The sequence below is a fragment of the Erpetoichthys calabaricus genome, chromosome 15 (genome assembly GCF_900747795.2).
Source record: "Erpetoichthys calabaricus chromosome 15, fErpCal1.3, whole genome shotgun sequence".
Classification (NCBI taxonomy): Eukaryota; Metazoa; Chordata; class Cladistia; order Polypteriformes; family Polypteridae; genus Erpetoichthys; species Erpetoichthys calabaricus.
Window position 1 is genome coordinate 29013198 of NC_041408.2, and position 25800 is coordinate 29038997.

Sequence of the window (25800 nt, forward strand, 5' to 3'; positions counted from 1 at the left end):
GGCAGGAGCTTGGTTGCAGCGCTCGCAGGTTGGATCCTGGCCTGGAAACATTTTGGACAGTTTTAAGCGAGACAGATGAGCTCGATATATAATTTTTAGTTGAATAATTCTATGCTTTGCGCATATAGAACTCGAGTGAATTCTCTGCTTTGCTACCTTCCACTCCTTTTCTGATATATTGATTAAGAGATCTTCTTCCCAATGTCCTCTTGGATCTTTGAAAGGTAGGGACTCTAATAAGATTTTATATATTGCGGAAATAGTGTTTGTTTCCTCGGAATTGAGCAGTATTTTTTCCAGCATTGTGGAGGGTGCAAGGTGGGGGAAATCGGGCAATTTCTGTTTAACAAAATTTCTAATTTGAAGATAGTAAAAGAAATGTGTAGCTGGGAGGTTAAATTTTGAACGTAATTGTTCAAAAGATGTAAATATGTTGTCTATATAAAGATCTCTGAGCATTTTAATCCCAAAACTTTTCCAGGTATTAAAAACTGGATATACTTGCGAAGGTTGAAAGAGGTGGTTCCCTTGCAGAGGTGCCACTGATAAAAGATTTTCCATCTTAAAATGCTTCCTAATTTGGTTCCATATTCTGAGTGAGTAAAGCACAATTGGGTTATTAGTATATTTGCGATAACTTTCATTTATTGGAGAGCAGAGCAGGGAATATAAAGAAGTACTACAGGATTTTACTTCTATTGCAGACCAAGCCTGTGTATGTGCATTTATTTGTGTCCAGGTTTTTATGGCTTGTATGTTTGCTGCCCAGTAATAAAACTGAAAATTAGGTAAAGCCATGCCACCTTCTGCCTGAGGTCTTTGTAGGGTCGCTCTTCGGATACGTGGGTGTTTTGAGTTCCAAATGAATGAGGTTATTATTGAATCTAACTGTTTAAAAAACGATTTATTGATATATATTGAAATGTTTTGAAATAAAAAGAGAAGTTTAGGAAGGATATTCATCTTAACAATGTTAATTCTTCCGGCTAGTGAGATGAAGGGTTGACCATCTATGCAAGTCTTGCTTAATTTTTTCCATACAGATGCCAAAATTTTGTTGATAAAGAGCTTTATGTTTACTTATGATATTTACCCCTAGGTATTTAAACTGATCTGCTATGGTAAAAGGTAGGGTGTCTAATTTAATATTATATGCTTGTGAGTTCACTGGAAAGAGTATACTTTTATTCAGATTAATTCTAAGACCAGATATCTTTTGAAATTCTGTTAGTGCTGTTAAAACAGCAGGGACAGTGTTTTCTGGGTCCGATATATATAAGACCATATCATCTGCATATAGAGAAATTTTCTGTTCCAGTCCTTCTCTGACAATCCCCTTTATCTGATGAGAATTTCGGCAGTGAACCGCCAGTGGTTCAATAGCGATTGCAAACAACAGTGGCGACAAGGGACATCCTTGTCTGGTACCACGTTCTAGTTTAAAGTAGTCTGAGCAAATTTTATTAATACAAACTGAAGCTTCTGGACTGGTATACAGTAGTTTAATCCAAGCACAAATATTCGGGCCAAACCCAAATTTCTCCAATGCAGTGAAAAGGTAATTCCATTCGATCATGTCAAATGCCTTTTCTGCGTCTAATGATAGTAATATCTCTGGGGTGTTTGATTTTGCTGGTGAATATATAACATTAAACAAGCGTCGGAGATTTGAAGATAGATGTCGGCCTTTAATAAATCCAGTTTGATCTTGTGATATTACCGAGGGCAGCACTTTCTCCATCCTTCTAGCTAGGATTTTTGAGAGTATCTTAACATCATTATTCAGGAGTGAAATTGGTCTATATGATGCACATTGTAACAAGTCCTTATTTTGTTTAGGAAAGACGGTGATTAATGCTTGTCGAAATGTTTGAGGTAGTATTTGGTGGTCTTTAGCTTCTGTAAATGTTACCAATAAGAGTGGAGCTAGCTGAGTGGAGAATTTCTTATAAAACTCTACGGGGTAACAACCATCAGGGCCTGATGATTTCCCGCTTTGTAGTGACTTTATAGCGTCTAGTAATTCTGTTAGCGTTAGAGGTTTATCTAGTTCCTCAGCACTTAAAGCATCTATTTGTGGTATTCGTGAATTATCCAGAAATGCATTAGATTGCGTGTTGTCTTCTTTGGGCTCAGTGGAATATAAAGACTTATAGTAATCTCTAAATGTGTGCATTATTTTATTATGGTCGATGATTTCTTCTCCATTCTTGTTGGTGATTACTGGTATTGCATTGTGAACTTCTTGTTTATGAATTTGTTGAGCTAAAAGCTTATTAGCTTTTTCTCCGTGTTCATAGTAATGCTGTCTAGACTTATAAATAAGTTGTTCAGTTTCTTTAGTTGTTAAGATGTTAAGTTCTGTATGCAGGGCCTGCCTTTTCCTGTGAAGAGCTTCACTTGGACGCCTGGCTTGTTCTTCATCTATTCTACATGTCAGAATTGTTTGACCAATTTTGAATACAGTGATCCCTCGCTATATCGCGCTTCAACTTTTGCAGCTTCACTCCATCGCGGATTTTAAATGTAAGCATATCTAAATATATATCACAGATTTTTTGCTGGTTCTCGGATTTCTGTGGACAATGGGTCTTTTAATTGATTTCATACAAGGGACGCTATTGGCAGATGGCTGAGAAGCTACCCAACCAGAGCACGTATTACATATTAAATAAAATTCCTTAATGATATACGATATGCTTCCCACACGGTGCTTTGCATACTTGAAAGCCCGAACAGCACGTATTGATTTTTGATTGTTTGCTTTTCTTGGTCTCTCTCACTCTCTCTGACATTCTCTGCTCCTGACGGAGGGGGTATGAGCAGAGGGGCTGTTCGCACACTGGCCTAGAGGATACGGACGCTTCTCTAAAAAATGCTGAAAGACTACCTTCACATTTCTCCCTTCCTTGCAGCTACTTTGTCCCGTGGTGCTTCGCATACTTAACACCCCCCCCTCCAACAGCCCTATTGATTTTTGATTGCCTCTCTCTCTCTCTGTCTGTTTCTCTCTGCTCCTGACGCGCACTCCTTTGAAGAGGAAGATATGTTTGCATTCTTTTAATTGTGAGATGGAACTGTCATCTCTGTCTTGTCATGGAGCACAGTTTAAACTTTTGACTAAAGGGTGTTATTTCATGTCTAGAGGGCTCTAATAATGTTAAAAAACGTATTTAGAAGGCCGTAAACAGGTTTTCTATGCTCTTACTGCGAAAATATTCGATTTATAAATAAAGAATCCTACTTTGCGGAAATTCATTTATCGCAGCAGAGTCTGGAACGGATTAACCGTCATAAACGAGGGTTTACTGTACAACTAATCTTGTCCTATTGCATAGCCCATCACTCATACATAAATTACGCAATAACATTTTGACATATCCTTCTTTCCACAGTAATTTGGCCGGTGGAAGACCGGACGGTGTTAACAGATATTCTACGGGATATTGTAATTTGATGTGTTTATCTTCCGCACCATCAACACCAACTGTTTCAGTATAGGTCTGTTGATACGCATTTAACCAATTTGCCGTGTAACCAATTGACAATTTTCACATTAATTTGTTTGACTTCATCGTTTGTCAGTGCTAGGATTGCCCGTGTATTCATTTCTTCTGTTGATAACCCTTCGGGATGAAATTCTTCAATAAGATTTGTCTTCTTTTATTGGGAACTTTAAGAGAGGAAAATGTAAAAATTTATAAGAGCTGAGAGCGCAGGAACTGTGTCCAGACAAAAGTATTCACACGAATGGGAGGTGAGAGGACTGTGGGCATGGGCCGTTAACTGGAAATGGTTGAGAGGAGGATGGGACTTGAAAAAAATCTCTTGGCAATAGTCTCATCAAGATTTTCTTTTGTAATAGAGAGATAGTGATGAAACTAACTAGTCTAAGAATGGTGTCAGTCAGAAATGCACTCTTTTTATTATGTTGTACTTAAAATGAATTACAAATGAATTAAAGTTATCACAATCTAGATAAATTACTTAGTCCCTCGCATTCCAATATTTTTATGTTGAGGGATATTGTACAACGGAGCCAAGTAGATCAGATTATAAATGTCTCTCTGTAGGAAGAGTTTCAGATTCCACTTGTGAAATACTAAATGTGTGAGGTGAGATGCAAAAATTCTATTTTCGGGGGTCATGACCAAAACATTTTACCTTTGGTGACACTCTTTCTATAAAACGGTTCTACACTAAGTAGTTCTTAGTTGATTACCAAGCCCCTCATTGGTCGTCAAGTGTAAGGCTACCACTCAAATGCTTCCTGTACTCATGACCCCCTTGTTTCATTCATATTTGCAATAATAACTATAAATACAATAAGGAACACAAATTGGTCAGTAAATAATTTTCAAATTCTTTTTATATAGCACTCTTCACCAAGTACAATCAGGTAAAAAAGTATACCCCTTGGAAACTTGATTTTTAATTTTGATATAGTTTATTAATCCCCAAGGGAAAATTGTCTTTTAGCATGACCTTAGGAAGTCAGGGCACAGCTTCAGTCTTTGTACAGCACCTCTAGAGCAATTTCTGGTTAATTGTTGACTTTTTCCAATATATTTGAACGGGCAAACATTAGACTGTCATACAAATAGTGCCTACAGATAGAGGTGATATTATTGAACAAATAATACACAAATCAGACATTGTGTATTCATTCTCATAATCTAAATGAACAAAAATTCAGATTTGTCACATGGAAAAATTAAGTGGAGCCCTACATTTATCACCACTTCAAATCATTAAAATTTGAATCAGGTGTTCCAGATTAGGTGCTATTAATTAGAACCTCCCTAGGAAGTATACAGGTGGAACCTGCAGGTAACTCTTGCAAAAGTTGATGTCTAAGTACATGCATCTACAATCAGAAAAAGAAAGCACAAGTTTGAGAGGTGTGCCATGAAAAAGTGTTTGCTGTCCAACAAGAACATTACAGCAAAAACATTTTGCCATGGAACATACAAGTAAAGACCAGGCCTTCTGGAACAATGTGCTATGTGCAGAAGAATCAAAGACAGAGTTGTTTGGCCACAGTAACAGTAGACATGTTTGGTGCAAACCAAGCATCCATATTACTAACCGAGAATGCTAAACCGGATGATAGACACAGGGACATCCAGCCATGGGCCGTAGCTGCAAAAAGACGTACTGCGCAGGCGCAAAAAGAGTCCGCGAGAGTCGGCTGAGGAGCCGAGAAAGGCGGACAAAAGAGGGCAAGAGAGGCGGATGAGGGTCCGCGAGAGGCGCAGGCGCAAAAAGAGTCCGCGAGAGTCGGAGAAAGGCGGACAAAAGAGGGCGACAAAGGCGGATGAGGGGCCGCGAGAGGCGGACAAGACCACAGAAAAAAGGAGTGAGCACATACAAAAGTAGACGGCGGAGCATAAAACGCGCTTCTGAAACTCCAAAAGAAAAAATGTCGCGGATCAAAAAACGCAAAGCACAAGTAACACCGTTACAGAGACGTGCCCAAATGGACAGACACGATGAACGTAGGGTCATACAGCGCGCGTCTCAAAGTGCTGCATCGAAACAAGCACGATTTCAAAACGAAAGAGCTCACGTCTCAGACATACAAAAAAGGGAGCGAAGAGAAAAAATAAATGAACGCCGACGTGTACAAAGCGCAAATGAACTGCCAGAAAAAAAGAAAGCAAGACTCCAAAAGGAGAAAGCTCAAATGACCGACATACAAAAACGGACAAGGCTCAATACAAACAATGCAAGACGTAGACTGAAATGGACTTTGCGCGAAGCGGAGGTGAATAAATTAAAAGAAAAAAATAGCGCGTCCCAAATACTGGACATGCAACAACGCGGCACTCAAACGCCAAAAGCAAAACATGCACGTAGCGGACATCAACGCCAGACACATATTAAACGCTTAAGCCAAATGGCTGAAAACACCTTCAATAATGAATCCACTATTGAGGAAAATTCATTGGGATTAATGAATGTCTTTTGCAATCATTGTCATTCACTTAACTTCCCAGAAGAAACAACTGGCAATACAAATAATGAATTTACACGTTGTTGTCAAAAGGGGCAGATTAGACTGACTCCTTTACATTCTTATCCTGTATATCTACAGAGGCTTCTAACTAACGATGTGCCTGAAAGTAAAAACTTTATATGAACTGCATTAGATCCTACAATAGTTCATTTGCTTTTGCATCTACCGGAGTAAATATCAGGCCACCAAAAGGCAATGGCCCATACTGCTTTCGCATATGTGGACAAATATTGCATCGCATTGGAACAGTGCACCCTGAAACAAATCAACAATGCAAATATGCACAAATCTACATCCTAGATCCAGATGAGGCAATCTATCAATGAATGAACCTTCCTGAAAACAAACAATGCACAAATCTTATAATGAGAAACGTCTCTCATGTCATAAACAATCACCCATTGGCTAAGTCTATAAAAATGCTACATGAAGTTGAAAAGGAGGCCAATACAAAAGCAAATGCAGAAGGTATAGCGGCAACTACAATTGCTTTGGTCTTGATAAAGGACAAAGAACAAGATCCAAGACTAACCCGGCCGGATTACCACAACACAACCTTACCCTTAAAAACGGAACAATAATCATGCTATTAAGAAACCTTAACACTAAACAGGGTTTATGCAATGGCACACGGTTAGTCGTCAACACCATGACACACAATGTTATTCAAGCAACAGTTCTTAGAGGATCACATGCTAACAATACTGTTCTCATTCCTAGAATTGACCTTACGAGTTCTGACCTAGAATTACCTTTTACATTGAAACGCCAACAGTTCCCCATTAAACCTGCATTTGCAATGACCATCAACAAATCACAAGGACAAACCATGGACAAGGTTGGCATCTACCTCTCTGAACCCGTTTTTGGACATGGACAACTTTATGTTGCCTTCTCACGTGTTCGACGTTCATCTGACGTTAAAGTTAAAATTATAAATGATCCATGCCAAGGAAGACTCATTCAAGGACAAGACACCATCTTTACTACTAATGTTGTATACAAAGAAATATTCCAATAAAACATTACTCTATGCCAAACACTCTATTTTTTATTTCTATATTATTTTTTATTTCTATACGCATCATCCAAACCTGCACACTGTACTATATCTAAATCATACATCTCACTCTTTGTCATGCCCCAACGCCAGGGGTTGGCGAGCGAAGCGAGCAGGGGGCAAAGCCCCCTAGTTTCATTAGAAGAGCCTCATACCAGCTGTGAAACATAGAGGTAGAAATGATATGGTTTTGGGTTGCCTTGCTGCCTCAGGGCCTGGGCAGCTTCCAGTTAGAGTTAACAATGCAGTCTGCATTACAGTGATCCCTCGCTATATCGCGCTTCGTCTTTCGCGGCTTCACTCCATCGCGGATTTTATATGTAAGCATATTTAAATATATATCGCGGATTTTTCGCTGCTTCGCGGGTTTCTGCGGACAATGGGTCTTTTAATTTCTGGCACATGCTTCCTCAGTTGGTTTGCCCAGTTGATTTCATACAAGGGACGCTATTGGCAGATGGCTGAGAAGCTACCCAGCTTACTTTCTCTCTCTCTCTCTCTCTCTTGCGCTGACGTAGGGGGGTGTGAGCAGGGGGGCTGTGTGCAGCTGCTTCCTGAAGGACATGCTGCACAGTGCTTCGCATACTTAAAAGCTCAAAGGGCACGTATTGATTTTTGACTTTGTTTTTCTGTGGCTCTCTCTCTGTCTCTTCCTGCTCCTGACAGAGGGGGTGTGAGCTGCCGCCTTCAACAGCTTTGTACCGGGGGTGCTTCGCATACTTAAAAGCCCTATTGATTTTTTTTTTGACTGCTTGCTTTGCACTCCTTTGAAAAGGAAGATATGTTTGCATTCTTTTAATTCTGAGACAGAACTGTCATCTCTGTCTTATCATGGAGCACAGTTTAAACTTTTGAAAAAGAGACAAATGTTTGTTTGCAGTGTTTGAATAACGTTCCTGTCTCTCTACAACCTCCTGTGTTTCTGCGCAAATCTGTGACCCAAGCATGACATTCTAAAAATAACCATATAAACATATGGTTTCTACTTCGCGGATTTTCCTATTTCGCGGGTGGCTCTGGAACGCAACCCCCGCGATGGAGGAGGGATTACTGTATATCAGACCGAGTTTTAAGGAGAATGTGAGGCCATCTGCCTGAATGCTGGGAATTGAATTGGAAAAGGACCTTTCATGTCGATAACGATTCAAAGCACACTAGCAAATCTGCCAAGAAATGACGCAAAAATAAGAAATGAAGGGTAATGGAATGGCCTAGTCAAAGCTCTGATTGAATCCCTTTGAAACATTGTGGGGGAGATTTGAGGCAGGCAGTATATGCAAGAGAACACACAAAACCTAGCAACAGAATTAATTTTTCATGGAGGAATGGTCAAAAATTTCAAAGAGTACAGGTGCATCTCAACAATTACAGTATCATCAAAAAGTTAATAATTCAATTCAAAAAGTGAAACTCTTATTATATAGATTCATTACACAAAGAGTGATATATTTCAAGAGTTTATTTCTTTTAATTTTGCTGATTATGGCCACAGGTCACAGTTAAAGTTTGGTTAACACATTCCAACTGACTGTCCAACCCATCCAGGTAATTCTACAATATACGTTTATGATTTGGTACTGGTCCAACAGCAAGAAATGTTCCACATTATAGGAATGGCTACTCCTATTCACTTCTGGAAAGCAAAACTACTATAATTTTTCTGAAACAGAGGATTGTGATCTGAGATCAAGTATCACCTGCAATTTAACTTAGGGATTCATCTTGCAAAAAATGTGATAATTAAAACAGCCGCAACACGATTTAGCTCTCTGCTATGCCCTTTAAATATCATAGTTCATTTTGCACAGTGCAACGGATGACCTAGTGTGCCAGGTTTGCCAGTTTATTTTGACTAGGATATTCGATCAGGTTTGGCTTTTTAACAAGGGTGCAATTCTTGTCTGACACGGTGGGAATTAAAGTGGCCCACTTTGAATTTAACTCTTTAGATGTAGGTTATATCTCACAGCCCATCGGTGTAGATACGGGATCAAGTGTGCCTGGTTTACCAGAGAATTAAATTAGTATAGCTGCATTGGAATGGGCAAACTGCACATGCAATCAATATGTGAAATATGCATTCCTTTTGTAACTTGCGCAAAAAGGTAGCTAGCTGTCAGTGAGCTAGTAAGTGAGTAGTTAGCTAACTAATGTCATTACCTTTTACTATAAATTAGTGCAGTGGTTAGCGCTGCTGCTTCATGTATCCAACGACCTGGGCGTGAATGTATAACCTACTTTTACAAACTTGCTAATATCAGTTTCTGTGGAATGTAATTGTGTGAAGAAAACATCAAACTGTTTAGTGATATGTCTCATTTCCAGAAAATGTATGGTATGTGGTGCTTATCTGAATGCATGCGGTACACAAACAGTATTAGCTGGTGCTACCTTAAAATACCTGGTGAGTAGCCTAAGGTACGTGGTGGGCACAGGATAGTAAGTTGTATGCACCAAATTGTTTCCCAGGAAGAAAAAAAAAAATGCACCATATCCACCCCAGGGGCTCTGAACAAGTGTGCAGATGGATACCTGTAAACAAAAACCACATACCTAAACCCTTTGAGTCAACCCTAATCTTGGCCACAGAGCAACAGGGCATGCGATGGGCATTTTGGGACTGTCATTGTGGACATTACCTGGGCAGGCTGCAGTTAAATCCATCTCCAACCATCGAGACCACACTCCACCTGTCTGCTTTTTATATTACATGGAAGCGACGTCAAACTGAAGCACTGCAGCCTTGGTAATTAGATATTCCCAAAGCGCACTTCTTTTTTTAATATATTTAATACATTTTGGACGTACGTGAAAAGTATCCCATATGTATAAGATAAGGGCTATCCCATAATTTTTTTCACTGTGCAGTTCAGAGCTTCCGTACTATTCCACATCCAGGACAGTGTGCCTGGTCTCTTAGGGGGTTTACATTCACGCAAAGCTGCATGTACTTTCCAGGAGCGGCTAAGAAGTTTGATCTTCGAGAAACTGGCATAACATTACACCTCGCTTCTACATTGCCACAATTGGTGCTTCACTTTCAAACCCTGTAGAAATTCTGATACAAAATGCACTGTCCATGTTCAATGGAAGTGTACAGTTTCATTTTTAGTTCTCACAATATGACAAGAAGTATGCTTCACATGAAGCATGACATGCACGCTGCTTGTTCTGAGGAACTGACTCAAAATAATTCAATGTTCAAAATAATAGCAGTGTGGAGTTTAATTAGAGAATTCATTCATTCTGTGAAAACAACAAGTGTCATTAATTGTCCTTTATTAAAGAAGAACGGGAGTAAATATTTTACACATTGTTATATTTCCTTCTGAATTGCTAAGTAAAATGGGCCATTCCAAACATTGTTCAGAGGCATAATGTAAGTAAGTTGAATAAAAACTTGATTGTAGAGAGGAAAATGTAAAAAGAAGTGTAGCAAATTACAGGATGCTCTGCTAAAACGACCTTAAATATTTTAGAATGGCAACAAAAAACCCAAAACACGGAAGAAAATGAACAACTACTCTAAAATGATCTAAAATAACCTGTAAGTACTGTTACAGTCAGAAGATCTTTGATCAAAGCACCATTGTTATAGAAAATGGCCTTTGCAGAATCATTTATAATTTTCCAAGGAACACATTGATTGGCCCAAAGAGAAATGGAGCAACATTCTGTTCTTTTCAGGTCTAATGGTCATGAACAGTATGTCAGACATCCACCAGGGTACTGAACTCAAGCCACTGTACACTGTGGAGAATGGTGGCGCAAAAACCATGGTATGGGGATGTTTTTCCATACTATGGTATTGGGCCTATTTATTATATACAAGGGATCATGGATCAATTTGAATACATCAAAATACTTAACTTGCCATATGCCGAAGAGGAAATGCCCCCAAAATAGGTGTTTCAATAAGACAACGACCCCAGACACAAGAGTGAGCAGGCAACATCTTGGTTCCTGACTAAAAAGATCAAGATAACAGAGTGGTCAGCTCAATCTCCTGACCTCAGCCAATTAAAAACTTGTGGGGTGACATTAAAAATGCAGTTTCTGAAGCAAGACCCAAAAATTCACCATGACTTGAAGAGAACTTAAGCTTGAAGACAAAAATGTCTAAATTGCTATTTTTAACAGATTAATATTCATTTTCTTTGCTTCCTGTAAAAAATAATGTGGACTTAATAAAATGTGTTAATGCTTTGATTTGGAATTGAATGTGTAATATTTCTACTACATTTGAAATATGGAAATAAAAGCTATTAAAATATTTCACTTCATTTACTTTAACACACTACTTTTTTTTTATTTTTAAAGCAACTGTGTATATATATTATCGTATTGTGACCAAAGTATCATAATAAAACTGTGCTACTGTGTCCCACTTAAAATTATAAACCCTAGAAACAAGAGAACCCTCGACCATCAGTTTCATTATCAGCTTATCTCTACGAATCTAACACATTGTCACCACAACCAACTCACTTTTGTATATACTTTCAAACATTGCGTGACTTTGGCCACAGAGAAGGCAACAAAAAACAATTAATGCTTACAGTACTGCCTTCTTAGAGGATGCAGTGTGCCCATCAGTTAAGTTTTTCCTAGCACTCCTTCCATTTTGATAACCTTCAGAGCTGAACCCCAACCTTGCCAAGAACACATGGACAACATTCAGTTTGTTCTACTCAAGTCACTAAATGGTAATCCTGAACTTTCTGAGGACACCCAAAAGGTATTCGACATTAAACACATAACTTCCCCATACACATTTCAGCTGCTGAGATTTTGGGTGGACAGTTCCTCTCAGTGAAAAAAAGAACATTTTCTTTTATCCAAATGAAGACATCTCCCTGCTACATTAAAGGCCCCTTTCTTTAACCTAATGACCTCCCACAAAATATTCTAAAATTACTGACATGACAGAGGTTACCTGGTGTTTATGCATTTTTTTTATACAAAATAGGGGGCTTCGCCTTGCTTTGGAATTGTTTCAATTTCATTATTTGCACTTTTACTTTAAAGCTTCATTAAAAACAAAATTTTTTGGAGACACATTGTGACACGCAACATATAACTGCCCGTGAGTAAATATTGTTTCTGTTTCGGTAATAAATAATCCTAGTTTTTCTAATGTTTGTCCCTGTGATTTATTGTCATAGCAAAAGCTATTCTCACGGTAAACTGTAAACATTTTAATACGAATGGCATATCACGATCTCCTTTGGTGTGTAATGTTACTCGCGGAGTATATACATTACCTTTCTTTTTGCCTGTTAAAATTTGCATCGCTTCTCCGTGATCATCAATATACACCCGACCGAATTGTGTATTCTTTGAAATTTAACTTGTCGTTGCTTAAACTGTTTCGGGACCACAGATTCTCATAGCATATGGTCCATTATTGTGTAAATCCATGTTTTGTGCATTGAATGATGCGAATGTGAAAAGACTTTTTTGTCTACTCTTTGCCTTTTATTTCTAAACTCGATTTGTCCTGCTATATTTTTCAATTACACCTGGTTCTGATGATTAATCGCCTTTTGTTTGCAGTAATGCGATCTTTTCTATCTTTTCTTTGATATTGTAGTAACCAACATGATAAAGTGTCACAAAAGATTTACTTGAACAAACGCCGACTTCCTAACCCCAAACACGACTTTCTAGCACCCTCTCCAACACCCCCCCCCCTTACCGCTTCAATCAATACCCCGCTATCAGTCTTCCGTGCTGTACTCCGCCCTCCCTCAATCGGACCTAACAGTCACTTAAAACCAAAAAGCCCCCAACCTGGCTGGGACGCTACAATACTTTTGAATTTTACTGCTTTCATATTCTGTATCTTTTTCTGCATCGCGCCATCATTTGTTTGAGCCTTTCGAATTTCACTGCTTTCATAATCTCTTATCTGCCTTTTTTTCTCTCCAAATCCTTTGGGTCTCTATTCTCCGTATTGTCCTTATACGCTTTATATGTGCTGAGAGCACATGATCTGTGTGTACTACGTGCTTTTACACGACAGTTTTTTTTGATGGGCGTGCTCATATGTGATATCTTTTGTAAGTAGGGCGTGTCTTGCAAGAATCTCATGTTCCACGTCCCTGCGAGACGGCCCTGGGACAATCTCTTGGCACCAAGTCTCATGTTTATGGTCCCCGCAAGACGCACCGTGGCAAGTCACTTTTGTCTCGCGGGTCTTTTAAATGTCTTCAGAGAACTTCCGAGAAGATCACATATCGTAGCCTTGCTTTTGCCTTCCAGGATTTTTTTTATAATAGATGTCAGAGGAACGGTGAAGAAATTCAGGGGAACTATGTGCGCATAGTAACTTTCTTAAAATTACCCTCTTAAAAAATTAACTTCAATACTAACAAGATAAAATAATAAAAGCCTTTAAAATGTCATGTAATAAACATCTTCAAGGTTAAAATTTTTAAATACTGATAAGAAATTAAAACATTTGCTTGAAAAAACTAATTAAAGACAAGAAAATGTAAAGCAAATACAGTGTAAAAATGTAAAAAGTATTTTGATCTTTCAAATGGAACAAATATATAAAACATTTTGTTGCAAATATTAGGCAGCCCCTTGAAACTTACTTCATTAATGAGAAATGTTTCAAAGATGCTAGCAAGTGAAGACCCCCTCAAAATTGAGTCTGCCATCTGTGACTTATGTAATAATACTAAGAGGTTAGCAAGTGTAAAAATAGTATCTCCACATCTTCTTAGCTAGTGAGCAAAGCCTATTAAGAGGTTGGGTTTGGCTAAGGGGCCATATGGAACAGAATATCCAGAAGTCAGTGAACAGATCAAATTGTGTACTTCTATCTGAGCGCTCATATTTTATAGGTTTTGTAGCCGAGTCTTTTCCACATTCCCAAAACTCGAGCAGCTCCTGAGTTAGCAAGGTAGGATTCAGCTTGAGTCAAATGCATACTAAAAGAAATTTCTCAGTACAATAAAGTTAGTTCTAAAAATTTAGTGCAAACATAAAAAGGAACAAATCACAAAAAAGTTACTACACACGCAGAATAAAAGGCACAAAGAGAAAAAGGGTTTCTTCTACAATCGTAGCTTTTTCTTGTTAAACTTCAGTTACTTTCAATACTTAAAAGTTGTTTTATTTCTCTATGGCAGGGGCCTCCAACTCCGGTCCTAGAGGGCCCCAGTGGCTGCAGGTTTTCATTCTAACACTTTTCTTAATTAGTGACCTGTTTTTGCTGCTAATTAACTGGTTTTGAATTACTTTTATTTGACTTGCTCTTAAAGATTCAAATCCCTGAATTGTTTCTTTTTCCTTAATTTGCAACCAAACAATAATGAGATAGAAAATTAACCAAAATATGACCAGCAAACTGTGTTGATCATACAATATCTGAAAATAAAGAAAGGTGAAGGTCTCAGGAATGCTGATCCGCTCAGGTCCTCAAAACATTTTAACAGAGCTCTTAGTAAAGAGAAAAATCAGCAATTTATGAAATGTATGCTATTACACAATGAGAGCAGCAACAAGCCATGGAATTAAAGAATGGGTTTAATTAATGACAAGAATCAGAGCCTAATTAGGCAACTGACTGGAGTGAAATCGGATATGGAGTTTGAGGCCCTGACTTAGTTGTTGGTCTTCTGTTGGCTCACTCACTTAACATTTCATTTCTGTTTGGGTGCCATTTAAGAAAATAAATGAAGCAATTCAGAGGAACAGTGAAGAAATTCAGGGGAACAAATCTTAAAAAAACAAGTCAATTAAAATGAATTCAAAAGAAGTTAATTAGCAGCAAAAATAGTGCACTAATTAATAAAACAGAATGAAAACCTACAGCCACTGGTGCCCTCCTATAGAAGTTTGCCCTAGACCTCTGCTCTATGGCAAACTTATATAGGCTTCACTTAATACATTCAGTACGTTCAGTTTGAAACAGTTTGCCCTCCATGCCTTACCAACTACATGGCAGATCATAAACTGGGACTATTTTTATATATATATATTTTTATATATATTGTGAATTTCCCATTGGGATTAATAAAGTATCTATCTATCTATCTATCTATTTTATAGAAGTAATTAGAATATTTGGCTCTTGTTCAGAAAGCGGACACCACTTGGTTGTTTCACAATAATTAAGATTAGGTATATAAATAGGTTTTTCTGTTATCATTTTAGCCCTAAAACAGTGACTTAACATCAGGGACCTAATTTTATTTACCTTAAGGTTAGTGTTTGGGCGAGGGGAAGGCCGTCTCAACTGGCGTCCGCTTTCTGAACAAGAACCGGATATTCCATTAATAGTTTAGCTTGTGGGGTTTATAATAGAACCTCCCATTGTCAATGCTCCAATATATTTAGGAAAACATTTTAACATTAAAAAAAAAAAAATACTTCCATCAATTTAACAGAACTTTACTAACTAACAAATGGCTGTTACGGGTTTATTGCAGTTATATCCAATCTTGAGATAAATGGTGCTCAGTGTACAAAAAGGGATGAAAACCACCTATCAATTGTCAGTAATTATTCGTTGACATTAAAATAATTGAGTATAACCCACATTTGCGGTTGGCAGGCACTCTTACCCGGTGTTTGTTTCCTGCCTTGCACCCTGTGTTGGCTGGGATTGTCTTCAGCAGACCCCCGTGACCCTGTAGTTAGGATATAGCGGGTTGCATAATGGATGGATGGATAACCCACATTAGTCTCCTTTTATTAGTATTTATGCATTGAAAAGTTGCAACTACCGCCCTGCTACACTACCTGTAATTTCAGATTATTGCAGCAGCAGTCATGTATTAGCCTCATACTTTCAAAATATTTCTAACTTGTCAAGAGTGACGTTTGTGTGCAGCTTTATTCTTACATTAACAGTATTTTTTTTTAAGCCATGTGCAAACACAATAGAAGAGAGTAGAGTGCATTACAGTTCTAAATAGGAATTTCTTACTCAGTATCTTTTGAAACTTACAGTCCAGAAATATTTATTATTGTCTCTCATATACAAGCCCACACAAACGTAGGATTCAAAGAAGCCTGCTGTCCATGAGAGCTTAAAACAGAAGGGGGAACAAGTTAGCATAGCTTGCCCTATTTTAGACTGTTCTGGGACAAAGCGCGTTATTTTCAAAGTCATTTTGCATTGTCAAAATACAACAGAACAAGGAAATTTTAGTTGCGTTCACTTCCATTTATTTTAGCTACTGTCTGTTTTTATCTGTTATCTCTGAATAATATTTAAAGCTGTTTATGTCTCTGTACTCATTTTAATATTCTCTCATTCGTCTAGCATGCAAATCCACACCATTGAGGCTATTGTCAAAGATTTAACCACTTTAATCACCATGAATGTGATTCAATCATCTGGATGATATGACGACAACCATTTATGTGCCTGCATCCTCACCGCACATTAGCTATTAGGTGGTGAGGCAGTGAGAGACAGGCGGTTAGTTATAGGGAATGATTTGGGGGTGGGGGCAGAATGACCAGAAACAGGTGGGCAATTTAACCAGGACATTGGACAAACACCGTACTCTTTTTGAAAGACGCCCAGGGATCTTTTATGCCTACAGGGCAGGACCTCTGTTTTACTTCTCATCTGAAGGACGGCACAGTGTCCCCATAACTGTCCTGGGGTACTGGGATTCATACACACACCACAATGTAAGGACACCCTGCAGGCTTCACCAACACCTCTTCAAGCGAGTCTGATATTTCTGCAGTGTACACCATCCACTCTGGAACTCCAAGTACTGTACCTGGAGCTGACTTAAGGAGCAGTTATTGGAGCTAGGCAACCGTCACACAACCCTAATCTTAAACTCTAGAAGTCTGCAGTTTGCTCAGTTGGCGGCCATTGGAGTCAACTCCCAAATAATTGCTTCCAGGAGCAACTTTATTTTTTAAATAAAGTTTTTTTATTCATTTAAAACTCTTTGGATTCTACAGCTATGTGATTTGCTTTTCAAATCTGTTCAAAGTAAATCAAGGCCTGGAATAAAAAAAAAAATTAAATAAAGTAAACAATTAACAAATATTTGGGATAAAACCCCAAAGTATCTTTTACATCGTTGCTGTCTGGATGCTTCATCTGAGCTACATTCAGCTTTACAGCGATGACTATTTCTGGCCCAGCCCTGACTGACTGAAGGCTTTCTTGCTGAGCGGGTCTGCTATTTCTCTAAGAAAGTGCTCGTCGGCAGATTTTCCCGAATTCATAAAAGGGAGATCGCTAACGGGTGTTTACAGACTTATAGGTCGTGTTGTATTCGTTGATTATCAAGTTTAGCCAACTTGTTATTTGGTGGCGCGTGTCACAATACCGCCAACAGAAGTTTAACGTCGTTAGGCTGGCGTCTTCTATAACGAGATATCACGAGGAACACTTGCTGCACTAAAGCTACTGAGTAGACAGATACTCGTACCTCTTTCTCGTGGTCCCGCATATTGTGCAGCGACTCCTGGAAGCAGCTACATGCTTTGCAGACTTTCTTCCGCTCGTACAGAGCAACCGGTGTTTTTGTTTGTGGGTGAACCGGAGTTTTGAAGCAGGAGGTGACCAGTACGCTAGCCCGGTGTAAATCATCCATTTCAGTCGACCACTACCGTAATCAACGGAAAGTCGAATGAATGAACAGCTTCAGCACAAACCTCCGTTTGGACACACCCAGGCCGGAGTGAAGCGTCAGTTCGAAACCACTGGCAACAATAAGCAACACGAAAGCACCACTTCCTGTCACATGTACAAAGGCGCGTTTCAAAATAAAAGCCCTACCGCAACATCACGACCTGACCGTTTAAGTCATAGACATAGAATTACTAGACGCCTCATGACCAGCAGCATCGTACGTCAACGTCGCCGCCATATTGCGGGTGGCACTGCTGTGGCGTGAAGTAATGGGTAAAGATGCCTCACGCATGTGCTGCTTGGGATTGTACAAACCGCTGTACGCTCCAAACCAGATCACAGGGATTACATTTCATAGGTAAAGCTGAACAATTGTTTTGGTTATATTTGGCCATTAGAAAATCCCGTTTTATAATCTTAACTTTAGCTACACCAGGCTAAAATAGCAAAGCTATGCATTTATGTGCTCAAGTGAGCCTCCAAACAACGTTTTGCCTAAACGTATTTAGTCACTAACTATGTAGATTGTTGCTAGCTGTTAACATTTCTCAAACTTTCAAGTTTCCCAAAGAAATCCACCTCAGGAAGCAGTGAGAGGTAGCCCTTAGACGGGATTTTGAGAAAGCTGTCTTATGATGTGTGCCGTGCTAGTTTGCTAACAGATGCTGTATCGGCATCATATGATCAAAGCTACCACTTGCTCACATTAAAAAACAAAGTGAGGTTTAATGACTCCTTCTGAGGGTACAGTCAAGGTGGTCAAAGTAGCTGAGCGTGTTATCCGACAGTCGACATTAGGACAAGCTGTCAGTGTATCTTTGATCAATCAGTTTGTTCGGGCTGAGATTGGTTCAGATGATGTGTTTTTTTCTCAAGGAGCACGTTGAAGAAACACAGTTTGAAATTGACAACCATCATTTTATGTTCATGTCTTCAGTTGTGTCAGTCTTCCACAAACTAAGGCTGCACCATATTGCCAGACTGAATACTCTCAAATTACAGAGTGGCAACACGCGGAAAAAGCTATAAGACAGTTCTGTTTCATGGATTTTAGATCCTATCATGTATATATTTAAGTAACCGCATTGTGTGTGTGTGTGTGTATGCACGTGTGTGTGTGAGAGAGAGAGAGATTGAGAGAGGAATGAGTGAAATGTTTGCAGAAATTATTAAACCAGTTTGTATACGATAAAATTGTTTGTTTTTGTCATTGAGTGTATCATTTCACTGTTAAAAGAAAGACAAACAAAGATAACTGGCAGTAACAGTGCAAAATTCACAATTGGTATGCCAGTTTGAAAAGATAAGTTTTAAGGGTAGTTTTAAAATGTGTTGTTGAATCGAGCTGACGAATATGAGAGGGAAGAAAATTCCAGAGTTGAGGAGCACAATGAGAGACGCTCGAGCTCCCATAGCACTGAGTCTGATGTGCGGTACAGAAAGTGGAGCTGCAGATGAGGATCTGAGTGAGCGAGAGGAGTGTCAGTCTGTTGGAGATCAGTGAGGTTGTGGAGAGCTTTAAATGTTAAGAGCAGTATTTTGTATTGTATTCTGTAGTTAACAGAGAGCCTGTGAAGTTGAGAGAGAATAGGTGTAATATGTTCAGTGGATTTACAACAGCAGGTTATTATCCTGGCAGCAGAATTTTGAAGAAGTTGTAAGCGATGGATACGTTTTTGTGGGATGCCAGATAGAATAGCATTACAGAAATCTATACGTGAGGTGACTCTAACATTAATCAATACTTCAGTACTGTGTTGTGTAAGAATAGGACGAAGTCTAGAAATGTTTCGGAGATGGAACAAGGCAGTCCGAGAAATGTTATTTATATGGGAGGAATTATTTAATAGTAATAATAATAATAATTATTATTATTATTATTATTTAATAATTGCTATTATTAGTGTATAAATCCATCCATCCATCCATTTTCCAACCCGCTGAATCCGAACACAGGGTCACGGGGGTCTGCTGGAGCCAATCCCAGCCAACACAGGGCACAAGGCAGGAACCAATCCCGGGCAGGGTGCCAACCCACCGCAGTAGTGTATAAATGGATATAAATAATTGCATTTAAACGATTCGCCAAAATCTGTTGTATGTAAACAATACTGTTTTAAACTTTATTGTTTTTTCATCAGAAAACCTGGTTTCCGTGTCTACCTGTATTAATTTAAATGGCACTTTTGCCACTCGCAATATGGCGGACGCGCTTCGATTGGGCAACACAGTGAATGCGGCGTCTATCTATATATGTCTATGGTTTAAGTGTGGGGAAATGTAGAAGAACAAATTGATGACAGAAGCAGAACGCTTTCCAATGACGTACGAAGCAATGAATGGTGATCGTTTTCTCTAGCTTTATAAAAACACTGTGGTTTCGCTGTGAAGCACCACTTCTCGCTAAAAAGCTCGGTAAAAAAACTTTTAACTAAGGAGTAAAGTGACCGATGCGAAAACAAGAAGTTCGATATTAACGCTAAATGACAATAGAATGAAGTATTTTGGATGAGAGGCATGTTGCGTGTGACTGACCGATTCTATTGATCGCGACGGTTGATTCGGCTGATTTAGGCGCCTGCTTATGGATTGACATCGCATCAAAAATAAATTGCAGTACTTTACGACAAACTTACATTTCACACGTGTGAATTGCGCTTTCATTTCTCTAAATTATGAGTACAATTCTCAAGCTTGAACGAACTGTTGCGAAACGGAGCTCAGGCCAAGGCGGCGGAGTGCACAGCTGAGAGGGGCGTGTACTTTCATAGGCGGGGTTAGTATTTCAGACCCGCCCATGTAACGTTCTCTACGTTTGCATAGTTAACTGTGGGTATCTCGGAGTCTGTCGCCCAAGTAGATGCTGCAATATTCTACTACTGTTGCCCAGCCAAAGCACTTCTTCGTTTTCCTGTCTGACGCTATGGGCGTTCCGTGTCTGATGTCAGAGGTATTGCGGTCTGCGGTTTCACTCCGATATAAAGTTATTATGCATTTTAGAACAACCTTCTTTCTGCGCAAAGCTTTTGTTTAAATGAACTGTTAACATGCCGTTACATCCTTACAGTTCGTGGGCTTTAAGTAATATTATTTCATTTCACATAAATTATGGTGCTTTGATGCACAGTTTTTAGAGTGTGAAGATTTGAATTGTAATTAATTAACTATTTTTAAGACGTATTTCCACAATATTTTGTATTACTGTGGTTGTGACCCGCTGGGCTGGCTACTTTGGGCAGTTGTTCATAGCTGCTCCGCCGGCTAGGACATTGGATATCTATGGGTCCACGGTTCTTGAGGTTGATCCTCTAATTAGCTGTGAACCACCCAATCTCACTGAGATTTCACAGGTGGTGAACCAGCGGGGGTTAAGGCTACAGGGATCTGTGGTATCCGGGGTGAACTTCTCCAGGCTAGTGGTAAGGCTGTCATCCTGGCATTGCAAGCAATCTTTGCTTCCATTTGGAAGATTGGCATCATCCCAACTGAGTGGAAAACGGGACTTGTCGTCCCTATCTGGAAAGGGAAGGGTGATTGCCTGGATTGCAGCAACTACAGGGGGATAACAATGTCCTCTGTGCCGGGTAAGGTCCTTGCTAGGGTCGTCCTCAATAGGATCCGTGATCACTTGCTACCAGCGACCGAAGCAGTCTGGTTTTATATCTAAGAAGTCTACCATTGATCACATCCTGGCACTATGTTTTCTAATGGAGCGCAAACTCAAATATTGGCAGAGTTTCTTTGCAGCCTTTATCGAATTTCGTAAAGCGTTCGACTCAGTTGATCTAGCTGCCCTGTGGGTTCGCGGGATCCCCTCGAGGTTCCTGGATATCATGAGCAGGCTGTCCACTGGTACTGTGAGTGCTGTGCAGAGTGGAGGCAGGACCTCTGCGTTTTTCCCAGTTGATTCTGGGGTTTGTCAGGGGTGTGTTCTGCTCCTTCTCTGTTCAATGCTTGTATGGACTGGGTATTAGGCAAGGTTGTGGGGTCCAGCGGCTGTGGGGCATCTGTTGGTGAAGAAAAATTCATGGATCTTGACTTTGCTGACGATGCTGTGATCTTCGCAGAGTCAATGGAGGCTCTGATCAGGGCTCTCGAGAGACTGAGCAAGGAGTCTGAGTGTCTGGGCTTGTGAGTGTCCTGGATAAAAACCAAGATCCAGGCCTTTAATGACCTCTTGGGCACAGCCATCAGCAGTGTGACTGTTTGTGGAGAGTGTTGACCTTGTTGAGAGGTTTACTTACCTTGGCAGTGACATTCATGTCTCTGGTGACTCTTCCTATGAAGTCAGTAGACGGATTGGGAGAGCATGGGGAGTCATGAGGTCACTGGAAAGGGTTGTGTGGCGCTCCCGATATCTGTGCAAAAGGACGAAAGTCCAAGTCTTTAGACTTCTGGTGCTTCCTGTCTTGTCATATGGTTGCGAGACATGGACGCTATCCAGTGACCTGAGATGAAGACTGGACTCCTTTGGTACTGTGTCTCTCCGGAATATCCTTGGGTACCGCTGGTTTGACTTTGTGTCGAATGAGCAGTTGCTCATGGAGTCCCGAATGAGGCACATTACCTGCATTGTGAGGGAGTGTCAGTTACGACACTACGGCCATGTGGCACGTTTCCCCAAAGGTGATCCAGCTTGTAAGATCCTCATTGTTGGGGACCTGAGTGGCTGGACCAGGCCAAGGAGTCGCCCACGTAACACCTGGCCGAGGCAGATAGAGGCTCATTTCTGGAGGGTGGGACTGGACCTCATGTCTGCCTGGGGGATTGCCAACCAGGATCCCGAGTTGTTTCGTCGTATAGTGGGTGCGGCAACGCACTGTACCAGTGCATGCTCCCCGACTTGACTTGACTTGTGGCTGTGCCCAGAGGTTGAAAATAAATTGTGTTTCATGATCATGGGTTGATTTTTGTTAAAATAATGTGATAATTAATTCACCACTAAAACCACAGCAAATTGCTAATCTGTTGACCCTTTTTAATAATAATAATTGATACTTAATTGATCCCTGAAGGGAAATTTGTCCTTTCGCATTACCTTTGGGGGGTCTTTGTGTATTTTACCAAATTATTTAATATGTTCCGTTTCTTATAGATTCATTGTAAAGCTAGTATTTATTTCTTTATTCTACTACAAACCACCATTAGCTTCCTCTTGTCATCAAATAAAGTATTATTGTTTAGTGAAATCATTTACCTTCATCTGCTCTTATTATTAGAGCCATTTGGGCATGTATCATCCACTTTATCTGCAACCTCCAACTAATTTAAATCACCCCCACGCCATCTTATCTGTGGGTTTCACAGTAATTATTTTTCCTATTAAACTGTGATAAAGGTAAGTTATATTTTGGAGCCTACTCATCATTTTTTGAACCAATCATTTCAGGAGTAAAACAAAGAAGTGCTTTCTTTCAGATCAAGTTAATCTGTCCACACCTACAAACAGGAGGAGATGGGGTGACAAACTCCGTGCTGCCCACATCTAACTATGCAAAAACTGATAACGGTACATGGGCGGGTCTGAAAGCCCCTCTAAACTTAGCACCCCGCCCCCCCGAGCTCAGTCTCTGTCCTGTCCTGTGACCTGGACAGAGGACCTACTCACGTGACAGTTTGTTCACACTTGAGAGTTCCTTGTAATTTTCAAAAGCAATCATAATTTTGAGAAGCGCAAACATAATTCATACGTGTGAAATGTAAAGTTGTTGTAAATTATTACGTTATTTTTGACAGTGATCTCACTCTGTAACTGCTCCCTTCAGGGGAAAGCCGAATCAACATTTACAGGAAATCTCCAAATGAATTTTGAGTGCTAATCAGAAAACCTCTTAACAAGCAAAATCCCACATCGCCGTTTGTTTCACATTTCGATATGCGTCTGGAGTTTGGAAGACTACTTTAAATTGCTTCCATCTGCTCAACTGAGCTGCCTTGTATGCACAGCGCGTTTAAAATCAAACCACAGATTTTCAATGATGTTCAAGTATTGGGATTTGAATCACCTTGTGTTTCTTGAAGAACTTCATAGTACATTTCAAAGTGCATTTTGGACCATTGTGTTGTTACTTTTTAAGCTACGCTCTCCAGGATATGTGATGTCCTTCAAAAGAGTTTGTTGATATTTAGTGGAATCTAATCTCATCTTTCTTGTACTTGCACAATGTTTTCTGAGCCACTAGCTGCCACACATCCCCAAAGCCCCTGTGGTCAACTGGCCATAGAATTAATTCATGAACAATGATAGTGCAGAGGTCCATTTATGTTAATCCATCCATCCATTTTCCAACCCGCTGAATCCGCATTTATGTTAATCTGTTTCAAATTTCCTATGTGTGTAAATCATCAGTGTCTGTATGTGTACTAATTCAATAATTGGTACTTAGTAAAAATGTATACTGGTATTTTACCTCAATGCAGTGATGAGTGCTACACACAAACTGAATCAAGTTGAGTTTGTGATGCATCGTCCATTGGAATGAAAAACGTAATGCACTACAAGATACATTTCAACAGACAGGATATCGCTAATGTTATCACTGACTATGCCCAATATAATGTAACTGCTGGACAAAACTTGGTTTGTATTCTACAGCTATTGCTAGTTTTCCTGTTGCCTGTTAGATAGCATTTGGTGTAGGATTATCAACAGCAGGCCTAATGTTTGTGATGCACCATCAATTTGAATGAAAAATGCAATGCATTACTACATGCATTGCAAAATATATTCCAATAGATGACACATGGCAAGCACTGATGCTGAATACACTCCACTGAATGTTACTGTTGGGTGGAAAGAAATCAATTATTATATAGATAGTTGAAGTATACAGTCGAATATGTCCTACTTCATAAACCAAAGACAAATCTGGGGCTAATCATCCTTGTTTATACAGTATATCCAATTACAGGTGCTGGTCATAAAATTAGAATATCATGACAAAGTTGATTTATTTCAGTAATTCCATTCAAAAAGTGAAACTTGTATATTAGATTCATTCATTACACACAGACTGATGTTTAATCAAATGTTTATTTCTTTTAATGTTGATGATTATAACTGACAACTAATGAAAGTCCCAAATTCAGTATCTCGGAAAATTAGAATATTGTGAAAAGGTTCAATATTGAAGACACCTGGTGCCACACTCTAATCAGCTAATTAACTCAAAACACCTGCAAAAGCCTTTAAATGGTCTCTCAGTCGAGTTCTGTAGGCTACACAATCAGGGGGAAGACTGCTGACTTGACAGTTGTCCAAAAGACGACCATTGACACCTTGCACAAGGAGGGCAAGACACAAAAGGTCATTGCTAAAGAGGCTGGCTGTTCACAGAGCTCTGTGTCCAAGCACATTAATAGAGAGACGAAGGGAAGGACAAGATGTGGTAGAAAAAAGTGTACAAGCAACAGGGATAACCGCACCCTGGAGAGGATTGTGAAACAAAACCCATTCAAAAATGTGGGGGAGATTCACAAAGAGTGGACTGCAGCTGGAGTCAGTGCTTCAAGAACCACCACGCACAAACGTATGCAAGACATGGGTTTCAGCTGTCGCATTCCTTGTGTCAAGCCACTCTTGAACAAGAGACAGCGTCAGAAGCGTCTCGCCTTTGGACTGCTGCTGAGTGGTCCAAAGTTATGTTCTCTGATGAAAGTAAATTTTGCATTTTCTTTGGAAATCAAGGTCCCAGAGTCTGGAGGAAGAGAGGAGAGGCACAGAATCCACGTTGCGTGAGGTCCAGTGTAAAGTTTCCACGGACGGTGATGGTTTGGGGTGCCATGTCATCTGCTGGTGTTGGTCCATTGTGTTTTCTGAGGTCCAAGGTCAACGCAGCCGTCTACCAGGAAGTTTTAGAGCACTTCATACTTCCTGCTGCTGACAAACTTTATGGAGATGCAGATTTCATTTTGCAACAGGACCTGGCACCTGCACACAGTGCCAAAGCTACCAGTACCTGGTTTAAGGACCATGGTATCCCTATTCTTGATTGGCCAGCAAACTCGCCTGACCTTAACCCCATAGAAAATCTATGGCGTATTGTGAAGAGGAAGATGCAATACGCCAGACCCAACAATTCAGAAGAGCTGAAGGCC

General features: G+C 39.7%; 1 protein-coding gene across 3 annotated transcripts in view; it reads right to left on the reverse strand.

Moving 5' to 3' along the window:
- Positions 1-17844, reverse strand: part of fam161a (FAM161 centrosomal protein A) — a 48396-nt gene extending 30552 nt beyond the window's left edge. The window contains exon 1 of one of the 3 annotated variants that reach the window (XM_051919681.1): positions 17501-17844. In XM_051919681.1, the coding sequence (XP_051775641.1) occupies positions 17501-17665 (165 nt within the window). In that variant the 5' untranslated portion in view covers positions 17666-17844. The remainder of the gene's footprint in view (positions 1-17500) is intronic. The other 2 variants (XM_051919680.1, XM_028820113.2) reach the window with 2 other exon arrangements.
- Positions 17845-25800: the final 7956 nt, after the last annotated feature.